This window comes from Oryctolagus cuniculus, chromosome 6 (genome assembly GCF_964237555.1).
Source record: "Oryctolagus cuniculus chromosome 6, mOryCun1.1, whole genome shotgun sequence".
Lineage (NCBI taxonomy): Eukaryota > Metazoa > Chordata > Mammalia > Lagomorpha > Leporidae > Oryctolagus > Oryctolagus cuniculus.
In genome coordinates, this window is record NC_091437.1 from 92,124,987 (window position 1) to 92,147,915 (window position 22,929).

At 45.1% G+C, this 22,929-nt stretch overlaps 1 protein-coding gene across 7 annotated transcripts in view; it reads left to right on the forward strand.

Moving 5' to 3' along the window:
• The window catches only part of ADHFE1 (alcohol dehydrogenase iron containing 1), a 38,272-nt gene extending 30,906 nt beyond the window's left edge, over positions 1 to 7,366 (forward strand). For all 7 annotated transcript variants that reach the window (XR_007918619.2, XM_051843816.2, XM_070075107.1 and 4 more), the window contains one exon: positions 6,473 to 7,366. Coding sequence is in view for 6 of the 7 variants with exons in the window: in XM_051843816.2 (XP_051699776.2) it covers positions 6,473 to 6,556 (84 nt within the window). In the remaining variant the exon portion in view is untranslated. The remainder of the gene's footprint in view (positions 1 to 6,472) is intronic.
• The last annotated feature ends 15,563 nt before the right edge of the window (positions 7,367 to 22,929 follow it).

A 22,929-nucleotide genomic window follows, 5' to 3' on the forward strand; every position in this document is an offset into this window, starting at 1 on the left:
GGTCAATTAATCATCCAAGCTGGATTTCTGAAATCTCTGGAAAGAAACATTTATGTTTCAAATCAAAACATTTCACTACTAAGGAGAGCTGTCGGCCCAAATGAGCACTTCCACTCCCTGGTAGAAGGGCCAGCTGAAATGTTGTTATTTTATAAATACACTAAAAGTAGAAGTCTGGATTCATTTCAGTGCCCATGTTCATGAGTTGTTCAATCTTACATGTCTATAAATACTAGCACATTCCTTGACACAGCCTAACCCTGAGAGTTTAGCATTCTGCTAGCATAGCTGATATGTGTGAGACATGTCAGGAACTCTACGTCCTTGCCATGTTTAACCAATCACTGGAGGCTAAAATTGTGAACGAGAAACTCAGCAGGATTTGATCTCAAGTACTTGAGAGAGTCCTGAGTGACGTCACCAAAGATAAGCAGGATCCTGTTTAAGGCCTTTGAGACAAGACAAGACACCCTGGTTAGAAACAGAACAACGGGGCACTCTTCTGTAGTCACGGCAAAGCTGAACCTCAGTTCTTTTTACATTTTTTATAAAGATTGATTTTATTTTTATTTGAAAGAGTGAATAGACAGAGAGAGAAGGAGACCCCCAGAAAGAGAGCTATATTCCATCTGCTGGTTCACTCCCCAAATGGCCACAACACCTGAGGCTAGTCCAGGCAAAGACCAGGAGCCTGAAACTCATCCTAGTTTCCCATGTGGGTAGCAGGGGCCCAAGTACTTGGGCCATCTCTGCTGCCTTCCCAGGTGGACTAGCAGAAAACTTGATTGGAGGCAGATTAGCTGAGATTCGTATAGGATGCCAGCATTGCAAGCAGTGGCCCCAAGCCCCTGAGCTACAACTCTGGCCCCTAAAATCTTTTATTCATTATTTGAAAGGCAGACAGAGGAAGAGATCTTACATCCCCCAGCTCATTCCCTAAAGGCTCATAACAACTGGAGCTGGGCCAGGGCCAAAGCCAGGAGCCAGGAGCCAGGAGCCAGGAACTCGATCTGGGCCTCCATGTGGTTGGCAAGGACCCAAGTACTTGAGCCGTCACCTGCTGCTACCCAGGGTGTGCCTTAGCAGCAAGCTGGAATCTGAAGACTCAGACCCAGGCATTCCAATATGGGGTGTGGTGTCCCAAGCACCAGCTTAACTACTGCACCGAACACCCACCTCTGCACTCCAGTTCTTGACCCTGCCACAAAAATATTCAGGTAACTGTGAACAGTCTCTGCCTTAATAGGGATTTTCAAAATTCCAGGGTACAAAGACATCCAACAGAATGAGAGAAAATATTTGCAGACAACTTATCTGACAAAGGATTAATATTCAGCATATATTAGGAACTCAAAAACCTCAGCAATAACAACAACAACAACAAAAACAGTTAAGAAATGGACAAAGGACCTGAACAGACAGTTCTCAAGAGAAGAAATACAAATGGCCAACGAATTATGAAAAAACTGCTCAACATCACTGGCCATCAAGATGAAAGCCACAGTGAGATATCACCTCAGCCCTGTTAGAATGGCTATTATCAAAAAGACAGAAAGTCTTATACACTGTTGGTGGGAATATAAATTAGTACAGTCACTGTGGAAAACATTGTGGAGATTTCTAAAAAAAAAAAAAAAAAAAAAAAAAAACTAGAAATAGATGTAATGTATAATCCAGGAATCCCACTACTGGCTGATACAATTCCAAAAGGCATGAAATCATTGTATCAAAGAAATAACTGCTCCACCATGTTTATTGCTGTTCTGTTCATAATAGTCTAGATATGAAACTAGCCAAAGTGTGCACCATCAGATGAGTGAATAAAACAAATGTGGCACGTAAGCACAATAGAGTATTATTCAGCCATAGAACATGAAATCCTGTCATTTTCAGCAAAATAGTTGGATCTGGAAGACATCACGTTAAGTGAAATAAGCCAGATAACAGAAATACAAACATTGTAAATGGGTACCAAATCAGAGTTTAATCAAAAGAATAGGTTCTTAGTGTTACACAACATAATGGAGAGATTACAGTTTGCAATAACTTAGTGTGTGTTCTTTGAACAAATCGAAAAGAAATCCAAGACTCCAATTGTCAAAGAAGGAAATGTTGATTACCCTGATTTGATCAGTACACATTCGATATACATATTGAAATGTCACGCTGCAGCCCACAGATATATACAATTGTTACTAATTTTAAAGCTTTTCTTAATTCCTCAGGATCTGTAAAACACTTGCTGGGATGTAAATTTTGCCTTTGCCTCGCCCATACTCAACAGCACTGTTCTGCACCCTTCTCCTGTGTGTCCATCCATGTAGCCTTTCTTCTGTTTGATTTCTTTTAATTTTTTAATATTCTTTTAAAATGTTTATTTATTCATTTGAAAGTCAGAGTTATATAGAAAGGGAGGAGAGACAGAGAGACAGAGATCCTCCATCCACTTGTTCACTCCCCCATGGCCAAAAAGGCAGAGGCTGGGCCAGGCCGAAGCCAGGAGCCAGGAGCCTCTTCCAGTTCTCCCACATGGGTGCAGGGGCCCAAAGACCTGGGCCATCCTCGGCTGCTTTCCCAGATGGACCAGCAGGGAGCTGGATCGGAAGCAGTGCAGCCAAGACTCAAACCAGCACCCACATGGGATGCTGGCACTGAAGGCATGGCAGCTTAACCCACTGCCCCACAGTGCCAACCCCAGTTCATTTTCTTAATTATGGTAAAATACACGTAAATGTTATCATTTGGCATTTTTAAGTTGCAATTAAGTGCCATCAAGTATATCCACAATGCACAATCACCACTAACCATTTTCAGAACTTTTTTTTAAAAAAAAATCATCCTAAACAGAAGCTCTTACATCCATTGAACAATAACCCCTGATAGCCTCTCTCTACTTACCTGTCTCTGGATATCCTAGGTACCTCATGTGTGTGAGATCATACAATAATCATCCTTTTGTTACTGGTTTATTTCACTGAGCTTAATGTCTTCAGTGTTCACCCATGTTGTAGCATGCATGAGCACTTCATTCCCTATTGTGGCTGAATAATATTCCATTGGATGATAAACCACATTTGCTTATCCGTTTATCTGTTGATGGACTTTGGGTTGTTTCCACCTGTGGGCCAAATGATGAATGCTGCTGTGCACATTGGTGTCCAAGTATCCATCTGAGTGCCTGCTTTCAAATCTTTTAGGTAAATGCCTAGGAGTAGCATTGTTGGGTCATAGGTAATTCTATGTTTAATTTTTTGAGGAATTACCAAGCTATTTTCCCCAGTGGCTGATCCATTTATTTCCATTTACATGAGGTTTCCAGTATCTCTGCATCCTTGCCAAGACTTGTTATTTTCATTTTAAAAAATATTGTAGTTATTTTTTGAGTAAACCTTTTAATTGTACATTCTAGTCAAAGGTTTATTGGCTACACTTAATAAAGAGTTCAACAAAGCAAAGGTGAAAGGATCATAGTCCAGCAAGAAAACAGTCATAGACCACCCACAATGATCAAAGGAAAAGATGTCCAACTTCACTCATCTCAGTTTAAAAATAGTCACAAAACCACTCAGACTATAGTAGTATATATTATATATAGTGTATATATATATAGTATATATATGGTAGTGTATATTCATTAAGTCATTCCTATCAATTCATTGGACTCTTTTCCACTCTTCTTTTTTAAAAGATTTTATTTATTTACTTGAAAGTCAGAGTTACAGAGAAGCAGAGAGAGAGAGAGAGAGAGAGAGAGAAAGTCTTCCATCCACTGGTTCACTCCCCAAATGGATGAAATGGGCAGAGCTGGGCCGATCCAAAGCCAGATGTCAGGAGCTTCTTCTGGACTTCCTGCACAGGTGCTTGGGCCATCTTCTACTGCTTTCCCAGGCCATAGCAGAGAGCTGGATCAGAAGTGGAGCAGCTGGGACTCAAACCAGCATCCATATGGGATATTGGCACTGCAGGCGGCAGCTTTACCCACTGCACCACAGTGCCAGCCCCCCCCCTTTTTAAAAATAGCCATCCTAATGGGTGTGAAGTGGTATTTCACTGAGGCTTTGATTTGCATTCCTAAGACTAATGATGTGGAGCATTTTTTAATGTTTATTGACTATTGTCATTTTCTGTTGAGAAATATATGTCAGGTGCTTTGTTCATTTTTAATTGAGTTATTTGAGGACTTTGTTGTTGAGTTGTAAGAATAATTTTTCTATTCGGGACATGAATTCCCCATCAGATGGATGATTTCCAGGTTTTCCTGCCATGTTGTGGGTTTTTTCACTCTCTTGATGGTGTCCTTCTATGCACAAAAGCTTTCACTTTGATGTGGCCCAGCTTCTCAGTTTTTTTCTCTGCTGCCGGTGCTTTTGGTGTCCCAGCCAAGAACTCCTCGCCAAATCCAGAGTCGTGAAGATTTTCCTCTGTTCTAAGAGTTTTAGGACCCGGGAAGGAGGAATATAAGGCCCCTTTCCCCCTGGGTTCTAGAGGGGGGAGACAGACAGCGAGCATTTATTAAAAAGATATGTGAAATCATTTCAGATAGGGATTCGTGGTTTGAAGGAACGCCTGGCAGGTGAGACAGAGCCACCATCTGTGGGGACAGTGGGAGGGAACTCCAGTGGGGGGGGGGGGGATGAAGTCTGGGAGGAGCTTTCAGGCCAGGCCTGGGGAAAGGCTCTGGGACAGGGTCAAGGTTGGCATCCTCCTGGACGGGGACCAAGGACCACTGGGCGGGGGTCAGAACTGGGGCATGAAGCAGGGCCCGATCAGGGCAGTGTTAGAGGCCACGGTTTTGTTCTAGAACATAAGTTCTAGATAGCAACAAGGATATCAAACAGAAGTTATCCCAGAGCATGAAGCCCGGGAAAGATGCGATCCAATTTACACAGGGGAAAAAAAAAAAAAAAAAAACACTCTGGCCGGCGCCGCGGCTCAATAGGCTAATCCTCCGCCTTGTGGCGCCGGCACACAGGGTTCTAGTCCCTGTCAGGGCGCCGGATTCTGTCCCGGTTGCCCCTCTTCCAGGCCAGCCCTCTGCTGTGGCCAGGGAGTGCAGTGGAGGATGGCCCAGGTGCTTGGGCCCTGCACCCCATGGGAGACCAGGAAAAGCACCTGGCTCCTGGCTCCTGCCATCGGATCAGCGCGGTGCGCCGGCCGCAGCGCGCCGGCCGCGGCGGCCATTGGAGGGTGAACCAACGGCAAAGGAACCTTTCTCTCTGTCTGTCTCTCTCAACTGTGCACTCTGCCTGTCAAAAAAAAAAAAAAAAAAAAAAAAAAAACTCTGGCAGTCAGGGAGAGAATGACCTCCAGGGGGCGAGAGTGGAGCAAAAGTGAAAACCGACCCCTGAGCTGCTAACAGCAGGCGGAGGCGCCGCGTCTCAGGTGCCTTGGGCTCTGGTGGTTGTGCTACAGGGGCGGTGAGCGGTGCCTGCACTGGGGCTTCATTCTGGAGCCAGGCCTCACACTCACTGATGGGCTGAACTTGCAGAGCGAGGGAAAGAGGCCTCCAGGCTGACTTGGATTTCCACCTAAGCTGTCGGCTCTTGTTCTGAGATGTGGAAAGTGGAAGGCGCGACCGTGGGGAAACAGAGTTCTGTCTTTCGTAGGTGAACTTTGAGATGTCGGTCACCCCTGCTGACCATCCTCATGAACTTAGCAGCTCACTAAGGAGCACCTGCTGACTGCGTCAAGCACTCTGGTGGCTGCTGGGCAAATAGCGGTGACCGCCACCCAGCCAGTCCTGGGGAGCTTCCCTTTTCTACCATGTGTGCTCCCCAACACCTTCTCATCAGAAAACAGACCTAGAGGCCCAGGAAAATGGAAGCCCCCCAAATGGCACATTTCTTAACTTCATTTAGGCCTTGGGGTAGTCCGCATGCTTTTAGACCAGTGTCCCAAGGATAAATGGGCTGACGATGGGAACAGAAATAATGTGCTGGCTGTTTTCACATACTTGACTACTAGTAATTGTTGGAGCAATTAAGCCAATCACTGAACTAGTTTGGGGAAGTAGAGGCAAAACATTAGTTAATAGAAAAACAGGAGTCACTTGGTACACCTTGCCTAAAAGTTCATGTCCTACTGGATTCCCTTAGAATATGCCTCAAGTCCAAGTTACAAAACCCACAGTCTTGGAAGTCAAGAACAATCGGCTCAGTTTTCCTTGGCTGGGAGTGGACTATGCACAGAGAACCTGGCTGGGTTGTTAAACGACTCAGTTTGGTTCTTGTCACTGGTGCTTTCTCCTGGACTGCGTTGCCTCTGCACCTTTGACATCAGGGGCTGATGCTGATTGCTACACCCCTGAGTTGGAAATGACCTTGTAGGAGGCAGACAAGATGATCTTTTTTTTTTTTTAAAGAAATGTCTGTTATCAAGTCATTTCTTATGACTGAGTTAATTTAGCCAACTTAGAAGCTTTTACAGACTGTCTTTTCAAAGCCCTGGCTAACTGCTTGATTTACTCTTCCAGGAAAGAGTCACCAAGCTTGCACCCCGTCCCCAGTCTGAAGAGGACCTGTCTGCTCTGTTTGAAGCTGCCATGAAACTGTATTGATCACCATTTTAACTGCTGGAAGAGCCTCCTGCTGTTGTAGTTCTGGAAATAGCAGTTGATCCAGAGATAATTTTGTCTTTTCGCCTCCACGTGTGACTTACCTGAACATGAGATAACGGAGCCTGCAGGAGGTTCCTTGATGCCCAGAGTCAAGTTATTTCCATTCAAACTGCACAAATGCCCACTGGGTCAGACTCTAGGGCCACACCTTGGGGTCAGTGTTCCCTGCCTAAGCCCCACAGAATACTCTACTCTGTTCCCTTATTCCCTATTCAAGCAGGCAAAAACTCAGGATCTAGCAAAAAGTGTAAATTTACATATTCTGGGGTGGTTATGGTGTCACGACAGGTTAAAGTTGCAGTGCCAGCCTCCCATATTAGAGCTCTGGATCGAGAGCTCTGGCTTCTCTGCTTGTGATCCAGATTCTGTTCACACATCCTGGGAGGCAGCAGATGATGGCACAAGCACTTGGGCCCCTGCCACCCATGCCGGTGACCTGGGTGGAATTCCAGGCCCCTGGCTTCAGCCTGGCCCACCCCTGGCTGTTGCAGGCATTTGGGGAGTGAACTTGTGAATGGCAGACTTTCTCTCTCTCTGTCTCTCTCTCTCTCTCTCAAGTAGATGAAAATAAATACTTTTTTTTTTTTAAGTTTTAAACAACACCCACATCCTATACCCAATAACTGCATGACTATAAATGTATCCTCTGGGAAGGGTATTTCTGGCAGCATATTTTCTAATTAAAAAAAGATACAACTTAAACATTCATTAATAATATATGGATAAATAAATCACTGCATATTAAACAAACGGTGGAACACTGTGATGCCATTAATATGACATGGTAAATAGGTTGGAGTTGTTTGTTAGGTATTGAAAGTTGGCAAAGAAAAAATAAGTTGCAGAACAATTACATATTAGTATGATCTGGTTTTTACTTTTTCTATTATACATAATTATATGTCTATATAAACATGGAAAAGAAAGATGCATACCAAAATAGTAAATGTTTTGGCTAGAGAGATGGAATTTGAAGTGTGAGAAAATACTTTATATTTTGTACTTTTTTATTGTATAAGCATCTAGGTTGCTTGGATTTATTACAGCAAAGATATATTACTTTTCTAATTAAAAAAAGTAAAACAAAATAATTTTAATGTTTTAGGTCAGCATTCACCTTATTTCACAAAAAATAGTAACAAATATTTAAAAGGTAAAAAAATCAACCAAAAGGGGTAAAAATTTAGAGACCAACCCTCTGGTGAATAAATTGTTCTTTTGAGAAAAACACCACCATCCTTTGTGGTAATTCCCTCTTCAGACAAGTGTTTCTGGTGCTCAGAGTAAATTCATGTAAGAGCAAGCAGCTTGGCAGTTCACAGCTATCAGCCTTGCGAGTGGGAGCCCAGTAGCCTGGCGACCCTCCTCCCCGCTGCTCGTAGTCCTCAGAAAATCCACAGCTCAAAGGCTACCACGCTGAAGTTTGCCTGCCCTCGCACCGGCAGCACAGATCCCTGAGCACTTACAGACTTACTTGGGTTTTAAATAGAATCAAGTTTTATCTTATAAATAAGTACTATGTATAGGACACCAGAATTTATTGAAAGCATTATTGTGGTATTCAGCTGCCTTGGCTCCCTGTATCTCTAGAACAGTCTTTATTTTGTTGATTTTTTTTTTTTTTTTTTTTTTTTTTTTTTTTTTTTTTGACAGGCAGAGTGCACAGTGAGAGAGAGAGACAGAGAGAAAGGTCTTCCTTTTGCCGTTGGTTCACCCTCCAATGGCCGCCGCTGCAGCCGGCGCACCGCGCTGATCCGATGGCAGGAGCCAGGATCCAGGTGCTTTTCCTGGTCTCCCATGGGGTGCAGGGCCCAAGCACCTGGGCCATCCTCCACTGCACTCCCTGGCCATAGCAGAGAGCTGGCCTGGAAGAGGGGCAACCGGGACAGAATCCGGCGCCCCGACCGGGACTAGAACCCGGTGTGCCGGCGCCGCAAGGTGGAGGATTAGCCTATTGAGCCACGGCGCCGGCCCTATTTTGTTGATATTTTAAAATAATATTCGGGGGAGGGGGCCTTCAAATTATAAACATAAAATGTGTTCCATGCCCAAAACAAGCACTACAAAGATAAACACAGATCATCCAAAAAGTAGCAATTGTCAAAAATTTTGTGTATGTTCTTCCAGCAATTTTGTAAGCATGGACATATATAGTCAGCTATATTTACTCAAACTTGCGCGTTTTTACTTAGAAATGACATCATTATGATATAATTTCAATTTTACAGAACAGCTAAATTCTTTGTATCAAGTGCTCCCAAACAAGTATGAAACAGTACTAACAGAATTTCAGCTGCACCTTACAGGCGATCTCAGATTCCTTGGAGCTTTTTGGGAAGATCACGGAGTCTGAGAGCAGAAGCTCCCAGAACATGTGAATGAGGCAGACAACAGTTCCACTGTGCCGAAGTGAGATCCTTCAGGAAACTTTAGTAGAAGTTGCTAATGGTCTCTAAATATACTTGGTACTAATAGGAGGGTACTTCAAAAAGTTTATGGGAAAATGGGATTAAAAGATGAGTTTACTTTGGAGCAAAAATTTCTGAAATCTAAGGATTGTTTTCAGAATAGGCATTTTCCATGATTTTTTTTTTGCAGTACTCCTGGAGGGTATGCGTATATTTTCCCTCACCCTCACCATCCCTCACAAAGTCCAAGTATGTTAGAGAACTCTTACAATATGATCATCCCTCAGTATCTGAGGGGTTTTCTCCCCTCTCATACCCAAAACCATGGATGCTCAAGTTTCATATAAAAAATGGCAGAGTATTTGCATAGAACCCGTGCAACTTCAAGTCATCTCCAGATTACTTATAATAGCTAATATAGTGTAAATGCTGGGTAAATAGCTGTTATATCATGTTATTCAGGGAACAATTACAAGGAAAAAGGTCTGCATATGTGCGTACAAACTCAACCATCATAGGCCGAACTGCATAGTACATGAATACTAAAAAAGCAAACAATATTCAAGCCAAATTCCCGGTTCCAGCTCTTGACTCCAGCTTCTTGCTAATACAGACCCTGGGACATGGCTATAATGGCTCAGGTAGTTGGGTCCCTGCCATCTATGTGGGAAATCTGGATTGAGTACTGGAGAGAGGCACAGAGGATCTACGAAGTTGGTGGGAGGCCAAAGCGGGTTATGCCCACACATCACTTCATTCGAGTCACATGGATTTAGCATGGGGCTCAGCATACAGCAAATTCAAGTTTTACTATTTGGAACTTTCTGGAACTTTTTTTAATATTTCTGATCCATAGTTCAGTGCACCTCAGATGCAGGACCTGCAGCTACAAAGCAATGACTGCATATTCTGCAGTGTGGTGTGGCATCATGGGGAGAGCATTCTTAGACTAAGGTAAAGGCCCTGGGCTTCGCTCCAGTCTCATCTGAGTCTTTATTCAACCAAGCCCTCTTCTAGCCCACATATGCTCTGACTAGACTTTATACATTGCCTACTCTGTACTGTGAGATTTTAGGTGTGGGGGGATTTAGCGTAAGATAATCTGAGATATAAAAATGCACTCTCTCTCTCTCCAATGTTTGATGCCTTTACTAACAGGAGCCAGATGTCTGAATGTGACTCACCAGAAGTATCTGGTGTTCATACTGATGATGACTCCACAGAGGAAGAATTTAAAGGTCACGCAAGAGGAAACAGATTCAGGAAGGCTTCATGTTTTTTCTCTTGACACCCATCATTTTGGTCCTTACATTTGAAAATGTGTATTTGTGGTTTATCAACTATTAAAAGAGAGTGAGATGGATGATTAGGCCCATTTCTGTAAGCCAGACACTTTGACATCAAAGAGACAACACATTCTCTTTATTCATTTCAAATCTATTTTTCTGTTCATCTCCTTAAAAGAAATTCCTAGGAATTATAGCTCCATTTGTATGTACCAAGACAAGGAAAATTGAAAGATGGTGTTCAAGAGTTTGTACAAGGGGGCAGGCGCTTAGCCTAGAAGCTAGGATGCACACATCCCACAGTGATGATAACCCAAGTGGTTGGGCCCCTACCACTCATTTGGGAGACCTGGATTGAATTCCCAGATCCCAGGTTTGGCCCTGTCCAGCCCCCCCGTCACTGAAGGCATTTAGGGAGGGAATTAGCACATGGGAGTTCTATCAGTCTCTGTCTCTCTACCTCTCAAATTACTTAAAATAATTTTTTAAAAGTTTGCATGAATTATTCCTATTTCATAGAACCATTATATAGAGTGGCATTTTCACTTAAAATACACATCTTAATTTCTTTTGTGATACAAAGTACTGGTTTGTTCCAAGAGTTCTTGCATCTGTGATTCGTTGTTGAGTGTCACAAACTAATAACTGAACCATTTTGCACTCCTGTCCCTTTGCCATGAGCTGTGGTGGACTTGGCATTATTTTAGTAGCTGTGGACACAGCTGTGGGGTGTTTTCACATGGTTGGTGAGGGAAGTCTGCTCCAGTAAAATATAGACAAGTACAGTATCAAAATAGAGAGAGGAAAAATTGCTTTTCTGGCCTTTTAACCCTAAGAAAGATTGATGATTGTTTGGATTAGAAACTGTACCCTAATGAGGAACTGTGTCTCTGGGGACAAGGTATGAGAAAGGGGACCATTCACCTCCAGGTCAACCTTGCACAGGTTGTGAGCCTGTGATGACCAGCCGCCACAAGCCAGACAGCTGCCTGGGCTCCCCATGAAGTGCCTGGTCCTCGGGGAGCTGTTGGGGACAGGGCCATCACCATCACAATGGCCTGGAGGAGAGGCGGTCTCCAGGGCCAAGCCATGCTTTCAATGCCCAGAAATCAGTTCTTGAAACCCTAGGTTGAATTACTGGCAGCTGGGGGTGGGAGGATCTAGTTTCTCAAGCTATTATTCCCTGTTTTTCCAACCACTTCAGTCACTCTCGAGTAAATACAATCTCCCTAAATTGCAATAACCAAGGTTTTGTCCTGTGTGAAATCCTTCATGATGCTATGTGCAGGACAGCCAACTTCAAAGCAACTCATTTCATTCTATCTGGTTTTGAATATTGGCTTTTCATTTAGGGGGGGTTAATTAGTTTGCCACTTTATAAAATTGCAAACTGATTAAAATAATCATGAGAGAAAAGGAGGGAAAAAAACTACTCATCATCTCATTACCCAAACACAGCTGTTAACATTTAATGTATTTCCTTCCATCTTTCCCATTTGAGTGGGGTAATCTTCAACTCTTTTCCCTTCGTGCATGACATTTGAGGCATTTTCCATGTCACCCCATAATCATCATTTTTAAATCTATACAGTAGGGGCAGGTGTTTGTGCAGCAATCAAAACGCCAATTGGAAGGTCCACATCCGGTGTCCAAGTGCCTGGGTTTGAGTCCCAGATCCACTTCATTTTGTTTTTTTAAGATTTATTTATTTTTATTTTAAGGCAGAATTACAGAGAGGCGGGGGTAGGGAAGAGTGAGAGAGAAATCTTCCATCCACGGGTTCACTCCCCAAATGGCTCAAATGGCAGGAGCGAGCCAATCCAAAGTCAGGAGCCAGAAGCTTCTTCCTAGTCACTCATGCAGATGCAAGGGGCCCAAGCACTTGGGCCATCTTCCACTGCCCTCCCAGGCCACAGCAAAGAGCTGGAGCAGAAGTGGAGCAGCCAGGACTCGAACCAGTGCCCAAATGGGATATCGGCACTGCAGGCCATAGCTTAACCTGCTATGCCACAGTGCCACTGCCACCACCACCCCAATCCCCAGCTCCACTTCTGATTTCAGTTTCCTGCTAATGTACACCCTGGGAGGCAGCAGATAATGGCCTAAGTGCTTGGGTGCCTGCCGCTTACATTATAATCCTCTTCAGGTACCCATACAAGTATTTCTGTTTGATACAAAAGTTTTAAAAGTAGAGACTCCAAGAGGTCAAATCCCTTTCTCAGATTTACACCTAAATCTACCTCATCAGACTACATCCCAAGACATTAGTTCAACAATATTGAGGGCAAACCTAATACTGATAATTGGGCCGAATTATTATATGCCAGGCCTATACAGGCTTTATGTGCATTATCTGCTCAAAACAGCCTGATGAAATACATGCTACCCCCATTCTACTGATGATAGTACCCACCTTTAAAGAGGTGGTTTGACTTGGCCAAGGCCATGGTGCTAGCAAGTTGTAGTAAATAATTCGCTTTTTAAAAAAAAAAAAAAAAGATTTATTTACTTGAGAGTCAGTTACACAGAGAGAAGGAGAGGCAGAGGGAGAGAGATCTTCCATCTGATGGTTCACTCCCCAGATGGTCACACAACCAGAGCTGTGCCAATCCAAAGCCAGGAGTTTCTTCTGGGTCTCCCACATGGGTACAGGGGCCCAAGGACTTGGGCCATCTTCCACTTCTTTCCCAGGCAATAGTAGAGAGCTGGATTGGAAGAGGAGCAGCTGGGACTCGAACCCACACCCATATGGAATGCCACTGCAGGCAGCAGCTTTGCCCACTATGCCACAGCGCTGGCCCCAGGAACCCAATTTCTTAAGCCATCACCACTACCTCCCAGGTCTGCCCTGGTAAGAAACTGGAGTCAGGAGCCAGAGTCAGGAACCAAAACCAAGCACCCCAATGTGTGGTACAAATCTCTCTCTCTTTTTTAAAAGATTTATCTATTTATTTGAAAGTCAGAGTTACATAGAGAGAGGAGAGGCAGAGAGAAAGAAAGAGAGAAAGAGAGAGAGAGAGAGAGGTCTTCCATCCGATAGTTCACTCCCCAGATGGCCCCAATGGCCAGAGCTGCACCCATCCGAAGCCAGGAGCCAGGAGCCAGGAGCTTCTTCCGGGTCTCCCACATAGGTGCAGAGGCCCAAGGACTTGAACCATCTTCCACTGCTTTCCCAGGCCATAGCAGAGAGCTGGATTGGAAGAGGAGCATCTGGGACTTGAACTGGTGCCCATGTGGGATGCTGGCGCTTCAGGCAAAGGTGTTAACCTGCTGCACCACAGTGCTGGCTCCCAAATCTCTTAACTACTAGGCTAAATGCCCACTCCCCAGTATGGCTTTGATAAATTACAAATTGTCCAGGTTTTCCCTTCATTAAAATTTTTCAGTGGCTTCTCATAGCCTTCAAGGAAAGGCACACACAAGGGGCTGGTGTTGTAGCATAGCAGGTAAAGCCACTGCCTACAATGCCCCCATCCCATAGGCACAATTGTTCAAGTCCCAGCCGCTCCACATGAAATCCAGATCCCTGCTAGTGCACCTGGGAGAACAGCAGAGTATGGCCCAGGTGCTTGGGCCCCTGCAACCAAGTGGAAGACTTGGAAGAAATTCATGGCTCCTGGCTTCGGCCTGATCCAGGATTTGGAGAGTGAACCAGCAGCTGGAAGATTCTCTCTCTCTCTCCCTCTCTCTCTCTCTCTCTCTCTCTTTCTTTCTCTGTAACTGTGCCTTTCAAATAATCTTTAGTTAATTTAATTCTTCAATCTAAAATAATTTATTTAAAAATAAATCTTGAGAGAGAGAGCGAGCAAGCGCACAGACCCTAGCAGATAGGCTGGCCATCACAACCTTGCCCTTGCACCCAGTGCAGCCCTGTGTCTCCAGCAGGCCTTCACTGTGGTAGCATTGACCCCTCCAGCTTCCTACACATTCAGGAACTTTCTCAGGCCTCCTTGTCTTTGGTCAGGCTACTCCTTGTGCCGGAAATACTGTCCCAAGCCTCATGGCAAACTCCTGCCCATTCTTCACTCCTCAGCCCTGCCACCTTACCACCACCCTCTCCCTAAGGAAGTCTGGGAACCTGCTTCCAGGTCACCTCCGAACCCCCATAACATCCCCTGCATGCCTCTAATTAGCACTGTGTACTGTAAACACATCTAACCCTGTGTGCAGTCGTGTGTTTTCTTGTCTTTGTTCTCTAGCTTGATAACACACGGGTGAAAGATTGTCTCAGCTACTCCTCATCTAGCCTAAAAGCTGACACATGCAGCAGCCAGTTGTTGACTGTACCTGTAGAATCTATAGAGAGGATGAAGCAACCTTACTTTCTTACTCAGACCACATGATTTCTCCTTGACCAGCGTCTCACACTTTTTGAGTGAATGAATTTGACCTGTGTGCCCTATCAGCTGTAACCAATGAATGGTGGACCCAACATCTCTTGCCCATTATGTTAGGAAAACATACTGGCAAAAAGTAAAACATGTTCTAGGATCCACATTTTTTAAAAAAGATTTATTTACTTATTTGAAAGGCAGAGAGAGAGAGACAGGGAGAGAGAGACAGGAAGAGATCTTCCATGTGCTGGTTCATTCCCCAAATGGCCTCAACAGCCAAGGTTGAATGAGATCAAAGCCAGGAACCAGGAACTCCATCAGAGTTTCCCAGGAGAGTGGCAGGGGCCCAAGACATGGGTCATCTTCTGCAACTTTCCCAGGCACATTGGATTGGAAGCAGAGGGGCCAGGACTTGTCCTAGCGTTGTGATATGGGCTGCTGATGTTGCATGTTGCAGCCCCTCTAGGATCCACGTTCAGATGCAATGATGTTCAGAATGCTGGGAGGCAGTCTGGGGGACCCACAGAGGTTAGAGGAGTCCCTTTTTACATATCAGTAGTACAGAGGAGAAGGAACTTTATAAAGAACAGGCAACTATTTAACCACACACAAAAAAAAAATCTTCCTACCAGGAGTAACGCCGTTAATATCTAAGCAGCTTTTGCATTGTGAATTTGACATTTCCTCCTTCTTTAAAGGCCAATTTGAGTGCTTATGGTTTTTTTTTTGAAATAAAATAATAAAGCCATCAACACACAATAAAAGCTATGCCTGATTAATAATCATGGGTCTCTGGAGTACATTCCGTGTTAAAGAAAATGTTGAATTACTAGGCCTTCTCTTTTAAATCCCTTAAACCCTGCAGCTTTAGGACAAGGAACTCAAACTCTTCGCTGGGATCTTAATTTTTATGTGGCTTCTTATTACTTTTTTATCCCTTCTAAAACTCTAAATCCCTTCAACATGGCTTCAACTCCTTCCACAGCTGAACTGCCAGCAGGCTGATCTTTTCATTGGTGGTAATGGATTTAGTTTGATTGCTGACACGGGAACAATGAGAGGATAAACAATTCCATTTGTGACCATGAAATCCCCCATCTGTTGAGTGCATTCGTGAGTGAAGTGCACCGGGCAGAGACAGACAAATGAACCTGCCATGCACGATGTTAATGACATCCGTCACACAAGCTGAACATGTGGCTTCATAAATCAAGAGCTAATAGCAATTCTGGTTGCTCATGTCATTAACAAGTCATCCGTATAAAAAGCTAAGAATTTACCCTAATATTGAGCCTGGAGACCTGACTTGCAGTTCTGAGCTTACACACATTAAAAAAAAAAAAAAAAAAGAGGTAGTAAAAGTAGCCAAAAATCATCCATCTCAGTAAAAAATTAATTATTTAATTAATTAGCAAAAACTTTTTGAGATGCACACTCAAATCTTTTGCAGATGAAATCGTGTGATGTCTGAAACTGATTTCAAAATAAAATGGGATGTGGGAATGAGTGGAGAGATAGATGAAAAAAATTGCCCATGAAATGATCATTTTTAAGCCGGCGCCGCGGCTCACTAGGCTAATCCTCCGCCTTGCGGCGCCGGCACACCGGGTTCTAGTCCCGGTCAGGGCGCCGGATTCTGTCCCGGTTGCCCCTCTTCCAGGCCAGCTCTCTGCTATGCCCAGGGAGTGCAGTGGAGGATGGCCCAAGTGCTTGGGCCCTGCACCCCATGGGAGACCAGGAGAAGCACCTGGCTCCTGCCATTGGATCAGCGCGGTGCGCCGGCTACAGTGCGCTGGCCGCGGCGGCCATTTGAGAGTGAACCAACAGCAAAAAGGAAGACCTTTCTCTCTGTCTCTCTCTCTCACTGTCCACTCTGCCTGTCAAAAAAAAAAAAGAAAGAAAGAAAAAAATGATCATTTTTAAAATTGAGTGATGGGTACCTGAGGGTTCATTATACTAGATCCTCCACTTTTGTATGTGTAAATATTTATTTGTTTGTTTGAAAGGCAGAGTGGCAGAGGCAGAGAGAGCAAGGTCTTCCATCAGCTGGTTCACTCCCCAAATGGCTGCAACAGCCAGAGCTGGGCCGATCCAAAGCCAGGAGCCAGGAGTTTCTTTCAGTTCTCCCACGTGGGTGCAGGGGTCCAAGGACTTGGGCCATCTTCCACTGCTTTCCCAGGCCATAGCAGAAAGCTGGATCAGAAGAGGAGCAGCTGGGACTCGAACCGGTGCTCATATGGGATGCCAGCACTACAGGCAGCAGCTTTACCTGCTATGCCACCACATCACACACCTTTGTGTGTTTTATTTATTTATTTATTTATTTTTGACAGGCAGAGTGGACAGTGAGAGAGAGAGACAGAGAAAAAGGTCTTCCTTTTGTCGTTGGTTCACCCTCCAATGGCCACCGCGGCCGGTGCACTGCGGCCGGCGCACCGAGCTGATCCAATGGCAGGAGCCAGGTGCTTCTCCTGGTCTCCCATGGGGTGCAGGGCCCAAGCACTTGGGCCATCCTCCACTGCACTCCTGGGCCACAGCAGAGAGCTGGCCTGGAAGAGGGGTAACCGGGACAGAAGCAGGCGCCCCGACCAGGACTAGAACCCGGTGTGCCAGCGCCGCAAGGCGGAGGATTAGCCTAGTGAGCCGCGGCGCCGGCCCCTTTGTGTGTTTTAAATTATTCACAATGAAAAAATAGAAAATCAGAAACAGATGAAGGATAGGTGGAAAATGAGAACTTCCATTATGTAGCATAAGCGTTTTTGCCTGATTCTATGTTTTCTTAAAGAAAAAGAAATAAACATGCTCCAGTCATAGCTCAAGCATTTAACAAGGCACAGGGGGCCCTCACCAGCAGACTGGAAGGCACACGTTGAAGAGGAAGATCAGGTAACAGGTGTAAGCCCTCGGGAAGCCTCAGGAAGCCTGAACCCCCCCCCCCCCACTCCTGTCTTCCTTTTGTTTTCCCCTGTGGTGGGCTTTCTCTTGTCCCCACGTCTGCATTCCGTGGCCTCTTCTCATGGATTCTCATCTAAGATGCTTTAACTTATGTCAAAGAAATGGAAGCTGGAAGAACAATGGGAAAGGAGAGCAACCAGATGGGAAGTGACAGTGCCTTGTGCAAGGGTCTGTTCAGTTCACTTCTGTTAGGAAATCCGCTGAGTGGCACCCAGGGCACCGTGTTCCTGGTCCAGCTGCCCCTCCCAGGAGAAGCACTGAGCATGTCTTCATGAATCCTGAAGGCCCGAAGGGGAGGAAGAGAAATCTGTGTTCCTACAAGCTCATTGCCACCTCCCAAACCATATACAGATACAAATAGAATGTTTCTGTAATTGACTCAAGATGAACCTGCCCAGTACTCACTCACTCTGCCCAACAGCCCGCAGGCAGGGGCCGGGAGGGGTGTCCCCTGCTGACTAGCTCACACAGCCTCTCAGGGGCAGACAAATACACAAGCAGTCACTACTCAACGTGAGGCCTGCAAGGGACCACAGACCCCTAAGCCGCTTTGGGAAACTTCCAGCAAAAGTGAGGCTGGAACTGAGCTGCTGAGGCAAAGAACAGGTGTCAGTGCAGACAGTGGGTGGACGAGCCTCTGCAGTGGGGCTCGCAACATGGCCACCAGTCCCACATGGCTACTGAGTCCTTGAAATGTTGCTAGTCCAAGCTGACGTGCTGTTCGTGACATACACACATCAAACTTCCAAGACTTCGCATGGAAGCAGTCAACTATCTCATTCACAATTTTTCATATTGACTGTATATTGAAATTGTAAGAGTTTGATTATATTCAATTAAATGTAATAGATCTAATCCCTCATCTGAACTTTGCACGTTTTTAAAAGATTATTTATTTATTTAAAAGACAGAGTGACAGAGAGAGAGAGTAAAAGACGAGAGAGAGAGAGATCTTTCATCTACTGGTTCACTCCCTACAATATGCACGGCTGAATCAGGTCAAAGCCAGGACCCAGGAACTCCTTCAAGGTCTCCCATGTGGATGGCAGACACAAGTACTTAGGTCATCATCCACTGCTTTGTCAGTTGCATTAGCAGAAAGATGGATTGGAAGCAGAACAGCCTGCACTGAAACTGGCATCACAAGCAGTGGCTTGATCCACTGGGCTACACCACAAACCCCTGAACTTCCAACTTTTTGTTTTGTTTTGTTTATTTGAAAAAGTTGCAGAGAGAGAGAGAGAGAGAGGTCTTCCATCCGATGGCTCACTCCCCAATTGGCCGCAGTGGCCAGAACTGCGCTGATCCAAAGCCAGGATCCAGGAGCTTCTTCTGGGTCTGCCACATGGGCCATCCTCCACTTCTCTCCCAGGCCATAACAAAGAGCTGGGACTCGAACCGGCGCCCATATGGGATGCTGACGCTTCAGGCCAGGGCATCAACCCACTCTGCCACAGCACCAGCCCCACTTCCAACTTTTTAATCTGTGTTGGCTACATCTATGTTGTCATTGATCCTACCTATTTTGTCCTTTACATAATTTTTTTTTTTTTGATAAAACAGCCAAGACTTGAACCAGCACTCAAATGGAATGCCAGTATTGTAGGTAGTGGCTTAATCCACCGCCCCACAATACCAGCCCCTTCCCTCTTGTTTTGATATGTGGCCTTTATCCTCTACTTCCTTCCCACGTACATTTGGATCTATTTTTTTCTTTCTTTTGAAAGATTTATTTATTTGAAAGGCAGAGAGAGAGAAATTTGCATCTGCTGGTTCATTTTCCAGATGGCTGCAATGGCCAGAGCTGGGCCAATCCAAAGCCAGGAGCCAGGAGCTTCTTCCTGGCATCCCAATAAGAGCAGGGTCCTAAGTACTGGGGCAATCTTCCACTGCTTTCCCAGGCACATTAGCAGGGAGCTGGATCAGGAATGGAGCAACCAGGACTTGAACACATGCCTATATGGGATGCCGGTGCCACAGGCAGTGGCTTTACTGTTACACCACAATACCAGTCCCTAATTTTTTTAAGACTTTATACTTAATACTTTAAATTTTGAATTCTATATACTGTATACAATTCTGTTTTCATCCTTTCTGTCTTTGAATAAAATTTACACTTATTAAAAACAAGAATAAACAGAAAATATGCATTCACCAAATTCCCTGTCCTAGAGACAGCTACTTCATGAGTTTTTTGTATTACCAAATAGTCTATCTAATTTGAAAGACTCATATCCCTAGGATCTTATCCCAAGATCTCCTATTAGACTTCTAAGAATTTATCCTGCTGGCTGATTTGAACATGGATCTGAAAAATACATGTTAAGAGCACTTGGTGCAGGGCCAGCGCCATGGCTCACTTGGTTGATCCTCTGTCTGTGGCGCTGGCATCCCATATGGGTGCCGATTCTAGTCCCAGTTGCTCCTCTTCCAGGCCAGCTCTCTGCTGTGGCCTGGGAGGGCAGTGGAGGTTGGCCCAAGTGCTTGGGCCCCTGTCAGGAGGAAGCACCTGGCTCCGGGCTTCGGATCGACGCAGCGCCAGCTGTAGTGGCCATTTAGGGGGTGAACCAACAGAAGGAAGACCTTTCTCTCTGTCTCTCTCTCTCTCACTAACTCTGTCAAATAAAAAAAAATACATTAAAAAAAAAAAAAAGAGCACTTGGTGCCATGTGGTTAGTACAAGCAATGACTGGAGCGATCTGAGACTTCATTAGGTGTATTTTATGTGCTCGTTTTAAGATACGTTTACATGTACCTGTGTCACATAGGAGTCTTTATGTCCCATGAAACAGAAAAATCCCCTACAAACTGATCTAAATAATAAAAGAGATTCATTCGATCACATAAAACTATTATCCAAGTTAATTTTGGAAGGAAAAGGGGAGCAGAACAGAGGGGAGACGGGATTCAAACTCACAACCAAAGCGAATTTATTCAAGGGCAAGCAAATTCTCAGAGGGGCCAACTGCCCACATGCACACAGACTGAACACGTGGCAGAGGGCCTTATGTATCTTTACATGGGCCTTATATATCTTAGAGTGGGCTTAGGGTTGGGGTCGGGGAAGTGGGCAGAGATGAATTTCTTCTTCCAGGTTTTTTGAGGGTTTTCAAACTTGGAGAAGAATGCAGAGGGTGGGCTGGGAAAGGGTGCTGGGTGTGGGACTGAACTGCTCTCTTCAAAGAAAGCAGGGATAAAGGAATCCATCTGGGAATTTGATTTACTTTCGGGCAAGGAACTAAAATGGCTGAAGTTTATGTCCTTGCTCCATTAAATTTCACCTGTTTCTTTTAATGTTTTTGTGACTACTACAACATTTTAAGTTAGACATGTGACTGGCATTGTATTTCTGTGGACCACACTGCTCCAGTGGTTCCCCATGTGCTAGGGAATTTGAAAGAACCCCCGGAGTCAGACGGAAGAGGAGAGGAGTCATTTAATACCTAATACCTCCCTTGGATATCTGATAGCCATCTCAAACTTTACAGGTCCGAAACTGTGCTCCTGAACTCTAGGGGGTGCTGTAGTCACCACCCAGAGGTGCCAGCACCAAGGTTCTCCTTCCCCCAGCTGCTGAGGGTGTTGGTGACTGACGGCTCACAGCCTGGCCCCATGCCAGTGCTTGCCTTCCACTGGGGAGAGCCACCTTGCCCAAGGTCACTCCTTCCCAGAGCTGCCTCCATCCACAGGAGGGCAAGTAGGTCCTGGCTGCCTTCCCCAGCTTGGGGTAGGTCCTCGCCAACTTTGGGACTCCTCCTTAGCAATGGCTGAGTCTTTTGTTGCCAGAAACTTCCTTTGTCCGATCCTGCTTTTGTTTTCCTTCTCCCCAGGTGCTGAGAGCACTGGCCTGCAAACTTCCAGCGTGTTCATTTCACCCCAGAGCCAGCCCAGCTTCTGGAGAACCCGCAACATGCTCTTCCTGCCAACTCTCTTTGTTCCTTCCACCTTAACTCCGCCTCTTTCTCCCACACCCACAGCCTGTTCTTCAGAAATCCTATCTGTTCTACCTTCAAATTCTACCCCCTGCCAATTGCCTGCTAATTAACCCTCAGCTGGGGTACTGAGCCCTAAAGACTTGATCAGACTGCAAGAACTGGTCTTGCAGAAGCTGACCAGTTGATTTCCCAATGACTTTCCTTCTCTTCCTCCCTGAACTTGGATAAAACTGTGGCTGTGTCCGAGAGCACAGGCTTTGGGTTAGGGCTGTTTGGGCTCCCAGCCTGGCTCAACAGCTTCATCCCTGCATAACCTTGAACAGGTAGTTCTCAGCCAGGGGCAAATTTGTTCCCTAGGAGACTTTTGGCAGTGTCTGGAGACAATTTCGGTTTCACGCACAGGAATATTTCTGTTCTCTGTTGTGGAACTATGGATGCTGCTAAATCCCCTGCAATGCACAGACCAGTCCCCATAGAGAAGAATTTTCCAGTCCCAAATGTTGATAGTGCCAATCACTGAACTAGACCAATCACTGAACTGCTCTGTGCCTCAGTTTTACCACCCACAAAATGGAAATTAGTATTAGGCCTGCTCAGAGGCTTATGAGAATTAGATAAAATAGCGAGCAAAAGCCTCATGGCATAATGCCTAGCACATAGTAATGCTAGTTTTTAAAAAGTATTATTAAGTTTAAACCTAAGTCTGACTGTCTTGATTACTGCAGAGCCTAGTTGGTGAGTTTGTCTGCTGCTCCTACTCAAGCCCTGATTTCAAGCTTCCAACACTTAAGGATGCCGGGCACAAGGAGAGTGGGGCATGTTCCCCCCCAGGACCAGGAAATTCACTCCAGGTGGCTTGCCTGGCTTAGCAAATAAAAAAAAAAAAAAAGTATGCCCATTTCAATTTGAATTTTAGAGAACAAGAAATTGTTTTTAGTATTAGTATGCCCCACACAACGTTTGAGGGCATCATTCTAATGTTCAAAGACCTACGTGTTATTTATGGTAATGTAACTAGGTATCCTTACTGTGTCTGACAACCCCATGGTCCAAGCACCTGTCCTCCGGGGCACCGCTTTGCCTAACTGAAAGACCGAAACCAGCTGTCTTCCTCACAGAGGAACTGAAACAAGACTATTGTACCTACTAAGGTGACAAATGCATCTCTGGCTTTACAAAATAAGCCCCTGAAGATTCAACACAGAGGTTCCTCAGAGGCCCTCAGCCTGGTGCCCCCCAAGTGTGCAAAGACTGATGCTCCAGGGGGTGGCCAGGGCTGGGGACTACAGGTGGAGGAACCAGGTTTGGGAATCACAACTGACCTGTGTTAGAGACTTTTTTTTCTTCAAGATTTATTTTTTATTTATTTGAAAAGCAGAGTTACAGAGAGGAGAG